The sequence below is a fragment of the Passer domesticus genome, chromosome 8 (genome assembly GCF_036417665.1).
Source record: "Passer domesticus isolate bPasDom1 chromosome 8, bPasDom1.hap1, whole genome shotgun sequence".
NCBI lineage: Eukaryota > Metazoa > Chordata > Aves > Passeriformes > Passeridae > Passer > Passer domesticus.
Window position 1 is genome coordinate 23,710,918 of NC_087481.1, and position 18,366 is coordinate 23,729,283.

The 18,366-nt window shown below is 43.5% G+C and overlaps 1 protein-coding gene and 1 long non-coding RNA gene across 9 annotated transcripts in view; one reads left to right on the plus strand and one right to left on the minus strand.

The window, feature by feature from the left end:
* CTNNA3 (catenin alpha 3) overlaps window positions 1-18,366 on the minus strand; it is a 427,418-nt gene that overhangs the window by 9,814 nt on the left and 399,238 nt on the right. For all 8 annotated transcript variants that reach the window (XM_064429667.1, XM_064429665.1, XM_064429666.1 and 5 more), the window contains 2 exons: window positions 12,732-12,837; window positions 5,989-6,123 (listed from right to left, as the gene is read on the minus strand). In XM_064429667.1, coding sequence (XP_064285737.1) covers window positions 5,989-6,123; window positions 12,732-12,837 — 241 coding nt within the window. The remainder of the gene's footprint in view (window positions 1-5,988; window positions 6,124-12,731; window positions 12,838-18,366) is intronic.
* LOC135306140 (uncharacterized) lies at window positions 3,122-11,891 on the plus strand. Its single transcript, XR_010366982.1, has 3 exons — window positions 3,122-3,885; window positions 5,994-6,084; window positions 7,893-11,891. It is a non-coding gene; the product is annotated as an uncharacterized LOC135306140 (long non-coding RNA).

The window sequence follows — 18,366 nt, forward strand, 5'->3', positions numbered from 1 at the left end:
GACTGTGTCAGCCAAAGGCCTGGGGGCAGAGACTCTTCCTCTGCATTTTTCTAACTTCTGGCTTACAGCTTTGCCTCTGTGTTTTCACCTGTGGTTCAGCCCTCAAAGCTGGAACGCATACATTGCAGTGTCATGCTGGAAACTTGTGATTTAACGGGCCCAGGAACTCAGGAAGGAAAACAGATATTTCAGTCCAGCCTTGGAGCATGAAGTTAGACACACATTAAAGCACCTCCACTTGGCACAAAAGCAACCTGACGTCAGTGTTTAAGTCTGGCTCTTGAGATACCAGCGGGAACAGCTGAAGATAAATGAGACATTTGCAGGAACAGCAAAGGGAAAGAGCCCTTAGTGCACAGGTAAGGCTAGCCAGCCTGGGGTGGGGGGGAAGCTTCTGTGCCAGTAGGCAAATTCTGAGATACTGGGACTTGAGAGTTTGCTCTTCCAGACCCTTCCTTTTTAAGGCCAAAAAGCTTTACCTCCCTTGCCAAGTACAATATAAAATGAAACACAAACATGATTGTAAACAGCACAAAACAGAATTGCCTGACAAAAGTAATGGAACACAATATTAATATGTAAGACATGTTCATATTCTGCCCTGTGATATAATTCTCTTTAGTTAAAGCCATTGTTGGCAAAAGAGCAAACTGGCAAGGTAAGGTTTTTGCTGTGCAGTGCTTGTAAGTGAAGTATCAGCTTATCTGCATGAATGAAGGCAATTACTGTCAATCTGCATACTGCAAATGTTACCCCATTATTTTGTGCCTGAAGAGGCACCAGTTTAATTAATAGAAGGAAATGTCCATTTCTTATTTAATCACTCCTAATGAAGACTTAATGAATCCTCACCATTTGGATTTGTGCAGCTTAGAACCTGGCAATGCAAGTACTCACAATATTGGGTAGGCCTATGAATAGTGAAACAAGGAATAGTGAACAAGGAATTTTTAATGAATGAAAATAACAAAACTGCAATGAATGGAGACCAAGAAGGTGATCATCCACATATCTTCCTCTCTTTTTCTGTACAGCACCCCCTCTAACCTCCATTATCAGGGGCTGACTAGAAAGAAAGTCCTGGAGCTTGGGAATGGACAGTAAGAAAGGCAGACTACAAGTGTGTGTAGCCTGGAGTCCAAAAGCCACTAAACAAGGAGAGCAGTGAGAAGAGCTGCCAGCTGGGAAGTCCACAAAGCATCCCAGCTGCTCCAGGGAAAGTGGACTAATCAACCTCCACCGATACTACAGCCAGGTATGAACTGTAGGTAAGAAACCCCCCCAGGGCAGGGGGGCTGAGCACTGCTGCAGGGCAGACACAGGCACAGGGCACACAGATCAAAACCAGCCAGAGAGGCCTGAGCTGTGTTTATGGCTTTCAACAGTTTTTCATATGCACAATGCTCTTTGTTGTCATTCCATGCTGGCAGCCAGCAGCACCTCCTCCAGTGCAGATCATCATGTAGGTGAGAACAGTTTGCTGCAGACTGAGACACAGCTGCCCTTGTGCCATGGCACTGCCACCCACTGCTCCATGGTACCATCCAAGGTCAACCTGGAGCACCAGCTTAGGGCTTCTCTGGTTTAGGGCTCCTTGCTCCACCACAGCATCATCCACGAGCAACTATGGCTGCTCTGTTTCAAGAAGACAGCTCTTTCTTTTGCAGGTCTGCAAATCCCTCTCTTCCTCTCAATTGGTCCTTAACCTTCAAAAGAGGCTGGTTTGGGTTACTTTTTTAATGAACCACTACTCTTGTGAGAAGAAATTTTCCTTGAAGGTGATTTAAACCCAACATCCTTGTGCACCAGTTCTAATGGTTGGAGAAGGCAGGAGTGGGGTGAATGTAAGAGCCATCTCAAAACAGTGTTTATGTGTGGATTCCACCAGCTGGTACTCAAAGTGGATTTGTCACTGTGGAAGTTGGTACTGACCCATTTGAACATGGAAATGTGTCATTTCTCAGAGGAGAGGAGCTTCCCCCCTCAGCTTTCATGCTGCCAGATGCCTGTCCCAGCTCCTGAAGGAGGTGGGAGATGAGGAGCCAATGCCAGCCAGAGGAGGGAAGGATGCCCAAGGACCAGGGGGAACATTCCTGCACACACCTACATGGATGCAGCAGGGAGCACCCAATGGAGAAACCTGTGAGTATGATTATTTCCTAATGCTCTTTCTGGTGGATTTCTTTTCCCCTAGCAGATGAGGATGGATTCAGTTTCAGGTATTTGGAGACTCACAAGTTTTTTACTTAATATACAATAAAACCTTTACTATTTGCAAGGCTTGCTGTCTCCTTTTCTGATTCTCATTCAGACAAGATCAGGACTGAGGAGAATATAAAATATGATCCTATTCCACCTACAGTTTTGACTCCTGTATTTTCTAATGGAGTTCTAATATTATTTTCTGGGGAGGGAGAAGGTGGGAAGGGAGAGAAGAACCCCCCTGCTGTCTCACACAGAACTAGCGTTTGTCATTTCTTTAAAGGCCAGCTAACCTAGGAATGTGATCAATTTCTAATGCCCCCACATGCACTTTCAGAACTGGAACTTGCTCCAGCTTTTAAGAAAGCAACTCAACAACCAGCCATTTTATACCACTAGTCCATTTCTCTCCCTCTCGACCAAGGAATTTATCTGTACAACATAAATCCCACTATTCATCTAAAACTGAAGCAATTAAAACATAAAGAGTTAAATTAATACAAACTGGTTGGTTGCGCTGAAGTTGCAGGAAATCACACTTTTAATTGCATGGGGGCAGTTGAGCACAGTCAGTCAGGAATGGCCGCCCCTTCCTAAGACAGAGACCAGGGAGACTCTTTTCAATTTTCTCGAAACTGTTCATAACCACTGCCACCAGCTGTGTCTCCACTGTCTTTAAAAGGCCTGGAGTGTGAGCACAGGTCTCTTTTGTCACTGGCTAGCAATTTGACTCTTTTCTGTGTAGCACCATATTATTTTTAAAAAATGAATACAGTCCTTGTTGGAGCATTTTCTAAGATTATTTAAGAGAGTAGCAACCTTGCAGCATCTCACCTTGCTTTCACAAAACACCCCCAAAGCCATTCAGGCCTTTAAGCACGTTCTTCATTTCCAGTGACTCCCAAACGAGGCCCCTGCATGATTGTTTGCTGATCCAGAGGGAGCAGCGCCACAGGCGGGGCAGTGACCACCACGGGCTGCAGCCTCGCGCTCAGCACACACACAGCAACGCAGGCTGCGGGAGACAGCAGCGGGGAGCAAGACTGTGATTGGCTGCAGGAGCGCACCAGCAGGAAGCTGATTGGATGGCAGGATGCATGGGCAGAGTATGAGCAGGAAGCTGATTGGATGGCAGGATGCATGGGCAGAGTATGAGCAGGAAGCTGATTGGATGGCAGGGCACGTGGGCAGCAGCATGGCAGCTGAGCCAGCCAATAGGTGCCCTTCTTCTGTTCTGTTAAATGTCGGGCTGGTTTCAGTTGTGTCAGGTTAAAATTAAAGACACAAACAGGGGCCGATCTCTACAATAAAGGGATCTCCTTCAGATGCATAAGGGGGTTGCTTTGCTCCCCACTGCTACAAACACACTGTTGGCTTTCTCAAGTTTCTGGATGCACACAGGACAAGTTCTCACCCTCCTTCCTTGAAGCAGGGTTAGGATCTATAGTCAGCTCTTCGGAATTATCAATGAAGTTAAATTTGGAGGTTCATTTTTAGAACTTAAAATTTTTGCACCAGACAGATTATGCACTGTTGACAGGAGTGACACAACAAAAAAGGTAGAGAAAACAAATGTGAGGATTCTACAGCAGGAGGCAGAAATAGCAAGAACCAAACTTCGTTCCAACATTTGGCTTTTCTGTAACCCACACTGGTCACAGAACTGCTTGTGAAAAGAAATAGGTAAGGAAGAGAAACTTTGTTTATGTACAGCCCAAGTGAAAACAAGCATTGTCTTCAGAAATTATACAGTCAATTAAAATTATGTAACTGTATGTTCCAGAGGTTCAAACATGGTGTCCAAATTACCATTTAAATTAGCCAGCACAAGTATCCTATAGAAATGAGTGTTTCAAATCTCACCTCAGCAACAAAGGGTCATTTCCGATTATTTATAAACCACATAAAATGTAATAATAGTTTTAGTGAAAGGGGATAAATAGGGGTAGGCAGGCCTAGAGACAGAAATAGGTATGTACAGATATTGATGGGTAGAGACAGTGCTAGACAGGCACAGGGAGAGGCAGAGACAGAGATAGAGGTTGCCACAGGTAGAGGCAGCTCTAGAGAGAGGTGTGGGTACAGACAGACATGGACAGGTAGAGAGACAGGCTGACAGATATGGGCAGACAAAGAGAGGTGCTGACGGATTTTGTCAAGCAGAGGTAGATATTGACTATCTAGATAAACTGTCAAAAATGTCAGGGAGAGGTAGTGACAGGTACACATAGACACTGACAGAGACAGGTACAGATAGATCCTGACAGATTCTCTAAGATTTTAGCTGATTCTGTTAGATTTTGGCAGATTCTGGCACATTTTGGCAAATTCTCCTGTATTCTGACAGGTTCTGATAGAGATATTGGCAGTGCTGGAGACAGATCTTTGACAAAGATTTTGTCAGATATTGACAGGTACAGAGAGGGAGATCTATATAAGGACAGAGAGTGACATGTACTGACAGGTGGAGTAAGTATAGATGGATAGAGACATGTATAGATGACTAGTGATACATATAGATATATAGGTAGAGATGTGTATATATAGAGAGGTGTAGATAGATAGAGATACATAGAGACAGAGATGGGTTAAGACAGGCAGAGCTAAATATTGCCAGGTATAGATAGGTACTGACAGGTATGCAAGGCACAGGTCAGTATCAGCAGGTACAGACAGAGATAGGTATGGTTTGACAGAGACATATAGACGTAAGTACAGACAAGTATAGGTACAGATAGGCAGAGATAAGTATAGATAAATGCAGAGAGCTGTAGATAGGGATAGACAGATAGAGCAGATGTGTAGATAGGCAGGAACAGACAGGGATAGACAGAGATAGGTAACCTGAGACAGGTATAGGTGGATAAAGGCAGAGACAGGTAGAGATTAATATAGATAGGTACAGACAGATGGAGGGACATAGAGACAGTATCACTGGGTGTAAATAGGTATAGATAGATACAGATCAGGATACCCAGAGATGGATGAACACAGATAGCAGGGACAGGTACAGACAGACAGAGGAACAGCTGGGGAGACACTGATCCAGAGAGTGAGCATTCTGAACTATGTGAGTGGAAGTTCCTTTGAACACAGTGCAAAGTATGTAAAGGGTAGGAATGTGCCCAGTGTCTTACCTGGTTTTGGTGCCATTTTGCAGATTTACACCTTGAAATCACAACCCTATGTGCTCCAGGTAGAAACACGTCACAAAACATGGGAATGTGGAGGCATTTTATACATGGCTATGCTGAGGCCAAGTGCGTAAAAGTTCCATAAAAGCACAAAATGTCTTTTCCATGGCTAATGATACTGGCTGTAAAGGAGCTAATAACTCTTAAAGCAAATTCAAGCAAAATCAATAAATTCACTGAGGAATCAAGTCACCTTGCTCTTCCCGTTATTTATTTCTACACACCTGTAGAATGTCTTGCAGCATTTTTTTCTGGCCTGGAACTCTACCCCTGGACTGTTTTTATTGTGTTCAGACACACACACGAGGATATTCCACATGTGTGCAATGCACCTTACAGTTCTGCAAACCAAACTACTTCAGAATAACAGTGATAATGTGCTGTGAGAATTTAAAAAGAAAAGGTGATTGTTATTCCTTTAAAGCCAGAAGTCTTATGTGTCACTGCCGCAGATTCTCGCTGTTAAGCAGGTATTAGAAAAGAAAACAGGATGTGGAGTGACAGTGGAACATGCTGCAAGCACAGGAAAGCCCAACTCAAATGTAACACCTAGTCTGACCAACAGAGTACTTGATGCCACTTTTCTACTTACTGCAGACATGATGAGCTCTCCGCCGAGATTCTGGATCTCTGCTTTAACCTGGCTGCAGATCTTGAGCTGGTGGGAGTACAGCTTGATCTGTTCTAGGTAAGCCAGTAAATCCTGTTTGCACGACTGGTCTGGGCACTGAAAAGAACAATAAAAAAAACACTTCAGTAACTGCTGATTCAAAAGGATGTCTCAGGAATCACATTGAAACTTCACTGAGAACTATTCCAGTTCCAGACTGCTAGAGCCTTGCTTTTCACTGCAGTTTTATCAGGCTGCAAAGTTCATTCCCCTTGGGAAGCTTTTTAATGCCATAGTTGGAAGCTCAGATGAAGCCTAAGATTCCCCACATGCACTCTGTATTTAACACTGCTGTGCTTGCCTTAGCACTATTTCTAAACATATCTTTAGTGTATAGAGTAATTATTTCCAGTCCTTAGATGATCTCTAAGAAAATACCTCTATTAACAGTGATGAGGGCAATCCAAACAGATTTTGTAGGCTATGTAACCATACATGCAGAGACATGTTAACATCTATATGTTATGCTTTAGCTTGTAATGTGATCTATGGGGTTTTTTTGTGTTCCATCCAGACTGTATTGAACTCAATCTGCAGGTCTTCTCTAGCTGTGAGAACAGCAAAATTAGAATGTCTTATTGAAAAGCCACAAGAAAAAATTGTCAATATTTTTAACAATACAGATTTATATTATTGAAATAAAAATAGGATTGCTGTAACCTAATTTTTTCCCAAAATACATTGAGTACTTGGAGTGCAATGTTGCTCTGTGGGTACCAGGCCAGCCATGAAAGGCTGGGTATGAATTTTTTCTAAGGCTGATTCTCATTGCTCTGGCAGAATAAAAGGATCTTAAGGGGAATGGTGAGCCCCTGTTGTGCTCCCACAGCTGGAAGCAGTAAGAGTGATACATAAGCATGAGATCCCTGCAGGTTTGCAGACATGGTATTAGCCTGGGTGTGGTACACACACGATAAATACAGCCCCTTCCTTTCGACAGGAAACTCTGCTCAGCTTTGCATACTGGGAAAGCAAAGATACATCCCCACCAACTGCACACTGTCAACAATCACCTGTGGTTTTATTGAACTGTGGTCAGTGGATTTAAATCCAAACCCACCAGAAGCTAGAAAAAGCACCAATTCTACTTAAGTCCAAAAGTATTTCAGCTCCTGGCTTTGCTGAAGCAACAGTACGTGTTCAAAGGGCTGGTGTGACAATGCTGTTCTTCATGGCTATGCAATAATAGCAAGTTCAGGTTTTAGACTTAGCAAAGGTAACAGTAAACAAGGAAGGTCGGAGTGAACAATGTTAAATTAATTAATACGACTTAATATCAGTCCTTACCTCACGTTCTCCTACATCCATTTTTGTTTCCTGTATTTGGGCACAATTTACAACAAACCCAGAACACTTCCTTGACATGTTCTCTTTCTATGTGATGGAAAACTGCCCTAAAATGTTTTTATTTTTTCCTTCTTAAGCACTACATTAAGGACTGCCCAAATCTGTACTTATATAATAGTATCTCAGTGTTTAGAAAGCTGGAATACCCACTCTTTATTTAATTAATAAAAAAATTATACTTCAAGTAAAGTACAATACAATCCCTTAAAACATCACAACTCATCATACCAAGATGGTGTGTATTCCTGGAATGACATTCTTCCTCCTCTGTTTTTTTCTTTCCTTAGTTACACTTTGATTTTATCCCTCTGGCCAGAAAAACTCAAGAGAAAGGAGTATAGGGTGCCAATATAGTGCCTTATCCACTTCAAACAGTGACAATACCAATTACAGAAGTTCAGAGACAGGAATGATTATTATATAGTACTCTTTTGTGTTACAGTGTCAGGCTACTCACAGGTGCTGTCTCCCTCACACAGCAATACAGAAGAAATGTGTACCATTTATGAATGCTACAGATGATACACATCAAAGGCCAGGAAACTGAAATCAAGAACAAGACCACGAGGTTCTGTGGAAACATTTTCGTGCCAGAAGCATTCAGAACAGAAAATGCAGAGTATTGGATAAGAAAATTCTCCTGAAATGTAATTACACAACTGTACAAGGCTGTGGCATATCCACAGCTGCACTACCCCAGCAGACACAGTGCAGCCCTGCCCTGCACCGGCCCAGCCAAGGCCCAGATGGAAGGAGGAAGATTGCACTGAATCCTGGTATTCTTCCTCCATTACAGACCCCAGGGGCCATTAGAAGTGACTCCCAGGAGCACAAAACAAAGGAAATGGTTTGTAACACAGGGTTGGTCAATTACAGAAATCTTTGTTACAAAATGGTTATATTAAAATTTTACATAAGTAAAAGAAATTACTGAACAAACAAATGGAAAAGTTATCAAGGACTATTTCCCATGTCAAGCGTATCAAAAACATGTTTGGTTATGTAAATTCTGGCATGGCTGCTGGAGGCTGGGAGCACCATGGAAGTCAGGCCATGCTCTCCCGAGCTGTGTCCATACCCAGTGAAGCCTCCTGGCAGCAGCAGGGAGCAGCAGATCCATGCCTGAGCTCTGGCCACAGCACTGCAGCAGAGGGTTGGGCCAGCCAGAAAATTAAACCTCATGCCTTGTAGCATGTCAGATCAGCCATCAACAGATGTTAGGAACAAATGTTCTGCAGGGAGGACACTGCATAAGGAATCATCTACCTATTGCTCAGAAGCAGCTGGTACAAGCAGCACTTGCTCACCAGCAAAATCAAACACTGGCTGCAACAGAAGGACAGTCAACAAATTCTGAGTTTCACCATCCCACAGGTATGATGGTTACCAGTTTACTGCTGCACATTCCTGACTGGAGAGCCCATCAGATTCTGAGAGGTTTTTCCTCACACATCCTGTGGGCAGCAGCTGTTGCTAACAAGGGCTTTCTGTAAGAGCAGCATCAGAACTGACCTGCATCCCAAAGATGCAGTGGTATTTTACCCAACAAAATATCCACCAGAACATCCAAACAATGTGAGAAATTAAAATAATGCAGTGATTAAAACCAGACTGAAACCAGCACTCACCATCCAAGTGAGAAAGCCAGTGGCACAGCAGTTGCACAGGAGCTCCTGCCCACAGACCATTGGGAGTTTGCTTTGTTCTCACTTCATCCACTTGGCTAACAAAGGCCAAAGCATTTCTCTATAGAATCCAAATGTGTCTTCATGGGGATCAGCACTGGGGATAATCACACAGCACCTACAATAAATGTGTGCTGGGCACAGGCAGGAGGCAGCTTTGCTGCTCCACCAGTGGGGTTCTATCACCCAAAGGGATTACACAGTGTGTTACTGACCACTGTAATTAGCTCTGACAAGCAGCATTCTGAATGACCCCAGCCAGGGCCTGCCTGACTGGGAGCCTAATGGGTGCAACACAGAGGAGGCTCTTAATGCAGACCTCACTCTTCAGCATATTTCATCAACCCAGGGTGAGGTACTCACTGCCTTCATTATCTTAGGGCTTCCAGGTCACATTAAGCAGCAAAAATTTTCTGACAGAAGGGACAAAGAACAAAAATGTTCTGACAAAAGGGAACGTCTCCTGACAATGAATTTATAATGCACTTGTGATTCATGTGCATAGGTTGCTGTTGATGCTGTAACTGTGAGGATTTGCACCCTTGTTACTCTGAGCCATCCTAGAAGTGCTTGTGACTGTGGACTGAAATACAGCTGAGTTCTGCTAATTGTACCACACTGTATGCCTTCCCTTCAAACACAGCAACAGGGAGCTATAAAAATCATACAGATCCTTTTTTTTTACATAATAGAAATGCTACAGAATTTAGTTGTTAGTAAAAGACAACATGTGAAATACTCCACTAAAAAGTCCCCGTGCTGCTCAGGAAAGCACTACTGACACTCATGTTTGACTCTGAGTACCAAATTCCTGAAGGGCTTATCCTGTTTGGCCCAAATTCAGAGAACAGTTATTTGGTAGCCCAGAGGAATGTAAAGCTTATTTTATTTTAAGACCCCAAGAGTGCAGGGCATCGGAAACCTGGCAAAACAACAGCTGAGAAATGGAATTTGAAAATACCTTTGAGATTAAAAAAAACACCGCAATGAGAAAAGAGCTTTCTAAGTTAAAGGATAACTTTGCACCGCCAAAAAAACCCCAAAACTTTTAAACCTTCTTTTAACAGAAGTTAAAAGCTCTCTAGCCATGCAAGGAATGAGAGTACTAAGAATATCTGTAATAGGAGGAATAAAGCAAGATTCTCTTTTTTTACTAAATTTGACACACCTATCTAGCAATACTTGCAATTGTGTTCACTATAACTGAAAGGGCTGCCTTGGTTCATCTTTTGATTTGTGTTTGGATTTTTCTTGTTTTAATGCAGATAATGTAATGTAAACCTGCATCTAAAATCCAAGCAACACCTGTAAGTAAGGAGTGTCCTTCAGATGCACAGAACAAATCCCAGGGGTCAGGTGGCTCCCAGGTGCCAGCTCTGAGCGAGGACAAAGGCAAGGAGCTGGAGTGAACTCAGTAAATGGGTTACAATAACCTGGATGATGTCATTACATCTCCTAGCAACTCTGAGGGGACACACGAATTATCACCACCAGTGGTTCATGAATACTTTCCCTCACACTGATTTGCTCATATTTCTAGTCTGGAGTCATTGTACTAATACAGCTGAAATCTTTCTTTCATAGAAAAAATAATATTTCAGTGAGAGTGGATTCCCTGTCCTAAAACCAGCAAGAATTTATGACCCTTACTCATTTTTGGCTTTGTTATCTCATTGCTTTCTGCAGTCTATCAGTGACAGGTTTGAATTTTAATTTGTAATAGATAAAACCTTGAAAGCAGCTGTTGCCCAGTGCTGGAAGAAAGTGTGTCAAGATCAGTAATTGGGGAATTCAGACATTTTACCTAGTTTTTTTCTACAACTCTGATCACAACTGTATAGAGGCAAAATAGAAATTCTTTGTTATCTGGAATTCAGAAAGACACATGACAACTGCTAACAAACTGGTGTTATTTCCTAGACAGTAGGAAAGCAAGCACTGAATATGAAAATAAAAAGTGAAGGGAAAAGAAAAACCATGTGAGGGTGTGGAAACAGTGACTGTCCTGTGCTGCCCTGGACCTGAAAGGCAGCCACAAAGGCAGAAATGCTTCAGGCGTGACACCTGCACTCCTCTGCTGGTGTTGTACAGCCCTAAAGACACCCAGCCAGCCTGGTGAGGAGGCTGCAGGGGTGCTCACGTGCCACTGCAGCTCCCCTAAGCAGGCTGCTGAGTTACCCTGCTCCTGCTGGGCTCTTCTGGGGGGAGTTGAGCCATCTGACGATCTAAAAATCCAGAAGAAATAAAGCATACCTTCCAGCTCTAACACTTGGCATTTCATGGTGATAAGTAACTCATAAGTTACTTAAACTAACTATAAATAAAAAATATATGCGAAACCAAAAATCACCTTCAAGCTGAGGCTTTGCAGAGGCCAAAACAGCCAGTGTTAGGGGTAGGGGGCAGAGAAGAAGGTACAGCAAAAGCATGGATTCTGTAACTCTGCAGAGGGTGGAGAACAAACCATTGTGGAGCCAGACAAGTCTGTCCTTCCTAAGCTAGTGCTGAGACCAAGCACCTGCCCAGAGCAGCAGAGCTCTGTGCCAGTGCCTCCATCTTGTGTTCCCACAGCTCATGTGGAGCAGCTGCATTGCTGCTGGGTAATTTACCCAGGTCAGTCAGGAGAGGACAAGCCTGCACCTCTGCACTGCTGCCTGCACAGCTGGCCTGGCTTTGCCTGGCACACAGCTCATGCTCTCCACAGTGCTCTGCTGGATTAAGAGTGGGAAGGAAGGTGGCACACAAGGACCTTTCAGTCTCCCACTCTCTGCCAGAGAGCAGTGCACAGGCAGCTGGGGGGAGCATGGCCAGGACAGGTGATGTGACCTGGCCAAAGGTTCTTCCATACCAGTTCATGGAGTGTCATGGCCAGCATGGGGGACTCACCTGGAAAGGGCTGATTGCTGTTCAGGGACAGGCTGGGCATTGGTCAGCACATGCTGGGGAATTGTGTTGGGCATCACTTCTTTCCCTCTGGTCTCAGTCCTCTCTCCCCTTCTTCTTTCAGCATCAATGTTAGTAGTAGTAGTAGTAGTAGTAGTAGTACTACTACTACTACTACTATTATATTTTAAATTATTAAACTTTTTATAACAACCCATGAGGTTTCCATTTTTTCCAGTTCCAGGAGTAGGTGACCAAGGAGCTGCATTGTAGTCAGTTGCCAGTTGGGGTTAAAACAGGACAACAGCTTTTTACACAACTATTATATACTGACATATTTACTTATTTATTTAATGAGATATTTATTTATATACTGACATATACCTTAATATGTTAATAAGGAATAAATAAATAAATATTAAAGCAGCCATGAAGATATATATATTTTACATGTGTATCTATATGCATGTTCATATATACTGTATGTCTAAAATGTTACACTCATAGCTTAAGGGAGCTCACAAATATTCACACAACTACAAGTGCATGTGCAGATGGCTGTGGGTACCTAGACACGTGTGATGTATGTACACGTGCATTTCAGAGTGTACATGGCCACTGATGCACACGGAGAAGAGAGCCCACAGGGAGGCTCAGACAGGCTGTGTGCCGCAGGCACTCCCGCAGCATTCCCTGGCATCCCTGGGGGTGTGTGGCCAGCAGGGCAGGGCTCCTGCCCTGTGAACTCGCCTGGTCAGCGATGAGCCGCGCCAGGACGTCCATGCGCGAGCCCGACTCCGAGATCACCTTGGCGGCGTTGATGACATCCGACGTGTGCTTCAGTGGGCCTCTTCCCCTTCAGAGGAAGCACAGACACTCAGAATAAATCACTGCTGTGCAAACTAGGTGCAGAACAACTCAGCTGAACAAAGCAATAATCCATGCACAAGTGACAGTAATTAAATCCCCCCCACTGTCCCACAGGTCCCACAAATTTGTATTGTTTGGCATCAACAGGAAGCAGAAGCGCCAGAAAGATGTTACAGTTTCTTCATATTGAAAGTACAACCCATGCCAAATCCTGATTTTAAGAAATTTCTTAGGCAGTTTGCTATTCCCAGAAGTTCTTTTCCATTCCATGGAAAATAATGTAATATGTAAAAAATAGTAATATGTTCCAAGGAACTTCAGCTCAGTGTATGCTGAGAGCCATTATGGATATCTGGTCAGAAAAATAGTGAGATTGGCTTAGTTGGGATTTAAAAAATGTAATTAGTGCACCCACATACAAACAGAGATGTATGAACAGGGCTGCAGATCAGCTTACATGTGCCACTGGGAACACAGATAAGCCATACCAGAAAAATACTTCCCAAACAATTACAGAATTTCTTCAGAATTTCAGTCTAGGAAAACAGCCAAATTCTTGTGAACAGTCTGCCAAAAAGTCAGACACTTTCTGTATGCCTCCCTCCCAAGCCCAAAAAGCTGCTTTAATTACAGGAGAATGTTTCTAAGAACTAAGAAATAAAATGTGACTACTTAAGGCAGGAGGTATGACCACCCTTCTCTTCACATTTCCTGGAGCATCAGCCTCTTTAATGCTGAAACACTTCACCTGAACTAAAATCAACACTTAATTGCACTTCATGCATGTATAAAGTGAGCAATGCTGCTGAACTCATCTTTGCTTTCCAACATCTTTGAGAGGAATACTTCTAGTTTTACTAAGTATTTAATTTCCAAAGGCCCCAGATGAATTTACAAGTTCTGCACTGGACAAAGGAAGTAGACAACATGAAAAATTTTAATGTAACTCTTTGTTCAAATGAAAAGACTCTTTTCCTCCAAGTCAGTACGGTTTTATGTGTAAAGAACATTTAAGAAAAAATCATTTCACCTGAAAATATTATATTATGGACCTGCACAAACAGTGCAATCAGGAAACTACAGTGGTGACAAGATGACAGATAATGTTTAGTCTCTTCTTCATTAATCATATTGCTCAGCAAAGAACTACCAGTTCTTGGGAGAAAGCATACTTTACAGTTCCTTATTCTCAATTTGGGAAGCCCACATTTGGAACAACCTAGAATCCAGTATTTTACACATCACTGTTCCACAGAAAGACACCCTCTTGTTATGGTACACCTACTTGGCAGATTGATCAGTTTATAGAAGAATTATAGTGTGTGTAGGGAATGAATTTGCAAATGCAATCCCCTGTATCTAGGATTAAGTACTTGAGCCCTCACCCATACTCTTCATTTGCCTTTCCCGGTCTTTTCCCTTTGAATCCTTGTTGTTGAATCCTTAGGCCCAATTCTTTTGTGTGCCTTACTGACCCTTCCCTCCATTCCAGGCCACTGGTTCATTGTTATTTGCACTGCAGCAGTTCCAAAGGCCAGAGGTTTGTCAGGCAAGCACAGCACATCCTTTAGCTGCTCCACAAACTACCAGCAGCCCAGCAGCCTCCTGGCAAGGTCCTACCCAGGACCAGACAAACAATACCAAAGGTGAAAACAACCCAGGATTAAAACAGCCAGCAAAGGAGAGATGGCATGAACAGTTCAAGCCATTTCTGCTTAGGTAGTTCTTGTACCTGCAGCAGCTTTGCTGACATTTGAAGCTGGCTTTGAGGGTAAAGTTCTCCAATTAAACCAGGAATTTCCTTCTACCCTCTAATTAGAGATCTAATGAGAATGAAACAATTCCACCCAAAAAAATTACTTCAGACAAACGAAAATTAACTATTATTTTTCACCACAGAGATGGCCACCCTCAGAGCCACTAGAGTAGCACTCAGCAATGACTGTTCTGGAGATTTCTGCCCCATGGGGCACCTAATGCACCAATGGTTCAAGTTCTCCACTACAGCCCCTAAGAAATGTGGGGTGTGATGCCTCTGAGCTTTCAGCCACAGCTCAGTCTTGAAATGAATGTTAAATACATAGGAATTTCAGCCTTGCACTAAAAGGTGCTGAAACCCCAGAACGTTAAGGTACAAAGAAAGCTCCTTTGCTACACAACCAAGAACTGTCTGTGCTCCTTTTTTTACCTTCATGTAAAATCCAGAGCCTTTGAAATAAAGCACAGGCTTAGCTGCCTTAGGATATAGCATAATAAGCCATTAGTCCCAGTTTATGATGCTGGGAAATTCTGAGTACTCTGAAAAGAATACTTGGCAAAATACACCAGATCTGCTGAATCACTGGCCAAATGGAAGAAACTGAGAGAAAAACCAAAAAACCCACAAGAGGATGCTGGTTCAACTGCAAACACTAAGTAATTTGGACATAAGAAGAAAGAGAGAGTCCCTATAGCATTCCTGTACGAAGGCAGAGGGGTTGTTTCAGCCATCAGTCTGAACAGGAGTCCCTGAGGCAGAGCTGCTGTGAGAACAGCAGATAGCACACCCCAGTAATAGCCTACACAAAGCTTTCCTGCAGCTTTCCCTGTTTTGGTGTGGCTGCAGCACTCTGAGGGTTTCCATGAAGGAAGCTTGGACACAGTGGGAAGCTGTGCAAAAAGGTTGATTACATGTCATAAACATAAGGAGAGACAGAGGGGTTTACACCCACAACAACCTGGAACTCTGGAGTGGGGCAAAGGAGGAATGATGAGCAAGAGAGGCTGTGGGACACACGGAGAGTATTGCATCCGCAGGGATGCCCCGACAGGCAGGAATGATGCATCTGACTCCATCTTCTCAGAAGGCTAATTTATTGCTTTTTATACTATATTATATTAAAGAATATTATACTATACTAAAGGATACAGAAAGGATACATACTGAATGCTAAAAAGATAATAATGAAAACTCATTACCCTCTCCAGAGTCCTGACACAACTTGGCCACAACTGGCCAAAGAGTGAAAACAACTCATACCAGAATCCAATGAAACAATCACCTGTGGGTAAACAATCTCCAAAGACATTCCACACATGAGCACAACCCAGGAGAAGCAAATGAGATAAGAATTGTTTTCCTTTTTCTCTGAGGCCTCTCAGCTACCCAGGAGAAAAATCCTGGGTGAAGGAATTTTTTCAGAGGATGTGAATGCCAGAGGAGAGCCCTTGAGGGGCTCCAGGGCTGTGGTGGGTGGGGAGGAGGTTCAGAGCTGCCCTTCTGGAGGAGCAGCCTCGGGCTGTGGCACCACTGCCAATGGGTGAGAGCAGCCAGCGCCTGCTCAGAGGGTGGGATCACTCCATCCTCTGCTGAGGGCTCTGCACTCCTGGGATTTTATTGTCTGAAATTCAACAAAGGAGTTCCATGGGTTTTGGTGAATAACTACCAGACTCCATGCCTGTTGCCTTCAAATGATACCAGTGCAGCTGTGCACTTTGTGAATTCCCACTTCTCCTGATTTAGCACAAACTCAGGAGATTCAGAATGCCACTAACTCAGATTAACTCCCTGAATCCAGATGTTAGAGACACATAAAGTCTATTAAATCATCTAGGTTGTTTTCCCTAGCCACTGCACAGCTTCCTACCAGTTTTATATGCACTTGCATTTTTTTCTGGTAAGTTTGAAGTATGAAAAAATACTTTGCTTGAAAGGCAATGTTTCCCTGAGCTATCCATCTCACTCTCTGGAATGCTTTTCCAGATATTTAGGTCTTTCTCTGTATCACTGTAACAGCATCCCTTTCCTCCTACAGACCTACTCCCTGATCCTCCTCCACTACATGCTGAAGCATCCCAAATCACAGTGGATAGTGCAGACCTGCATGCAATAGCTCATGCACCTACAGCTGTTCAAGAAAGAAATAGAAAAAAAAAAACCTTTCCACCAAGTACCCTCTGCTGATCAACAGATCTCAAAATTTGTCCATTGTGGAGTCTTCCACCTCTTTCCCTAAAGAAATTCTAATTTCTCTGCTATGGAAACTGTGTAATATTTATTTTTTTTCCAAGTCAGCATTAATCTTACTGTTCATTCCCTGCTTCCAGTCTTTAATGTTTAAGGCCAAACTTCACCTCACACACTCAGTTACTGATGTTTGTCCCCAGTGATTTCATTGAGTTCATAACCTACAACAGTAGACCCTGGATTCACTGCATGGAAGATCTAATACATATATTTTCCTCACACCTCACTATTTCCAAGCATAAAGCCTTACAGGTTGAGCAAGCTGATAATACATTCAAGGCGATGAAAAAAAAGACTATACATACAAGCAATTATATCTCCCCAAGGTAGTGATGGATTGTTATTAGAGCTCAAATCAGCTACAAACAACAACAAAACTGGGAGTAGGCCATAAATAATATATAGAGAGATATCCAGCTAAGTCTAACAAGAAAGAAAATGGATTATGTACACAGAAAGCCGTTTGGAGTATCTCCACAAAGGTAAAGGAAGAAAAAACTCACCTCAATGTTTCTTGAAAGCTACAATCACAGGAGGAAAGAAGTTGGACTGTGTTAATTAGTACAACACCAAGGTTTTGGGTAATTGTGAAAGAGAGCCTGAAGCCTCTCAAATCTCATCGTTCTTGCTCCAAGCCAGGACAACCGAGAGCAACTCCATCCCTGTCTGCCTAAACTTAACCACATCGATCTGCAGACATCAGTATGGGGCATTATTTTCTGTTTTCATTCACATTGGAATTTTATTCTGAAAAGCAGTGATACTCTTAATTCTTACAGTAATGAAAACTTCAACTCCAAAACGTTTTTGCCATCACCTTTTTCAGGAAGAGAAATTCTTCTGTCTGCAAGCAAAGCTGGTGGCTTCCCCCTCCACACTGTGGGCTTCCCCCCCGCCCCCAGCAAATCCTCCATACAATTGCCCTGCAGCAGAAGCAGGCAGAGGGAGCTGCAGTGAGCAGTGGCTGAGGAACTCCCACCTCACACCCCACCACAGGGACACATTTCCCCACGGTGTGAGCTGAAAGCTTCACCGTTAGCTCCAGCCACAGCCCCCGTGGTCATGGCCACTCTCCGGCCCTGAGCTCCAGGCTCTGACCATTCTGCCCTCAGGCCCAGTTTACAGCTCAGCAGGTCCTGACAGCTGCCACTCTAACTGCAAGTTTGCCAGGGCACTGCAAGGAGGCACAGCTGCAACCCAGCAACATCTCTCTCTTGCTGTTCAAACCTGAGCAAACCTGTTGAAACCTGGCCAAAGCCAGGCCAGTGTCCACCTGAGCAGCTCCAGTCTGGACCATCTGTTAGGGCTGAAGGAGGCCGAGTGCTGGCAAGGGCTCCTTGGGGGTGGGAGTGGATTGGGACATTTCCTGAGGTAAGGAAGGTCAGAGCTCCTATCCAGGTGATGGAAGTTTTACTTAAGGTACACGTTTGTCCTGAGGAAAGTGCATTACTTACAGTGCTGTGCAATTGCATAAGATACTGCCATTTCTTTACTCACAGAAAGATACTC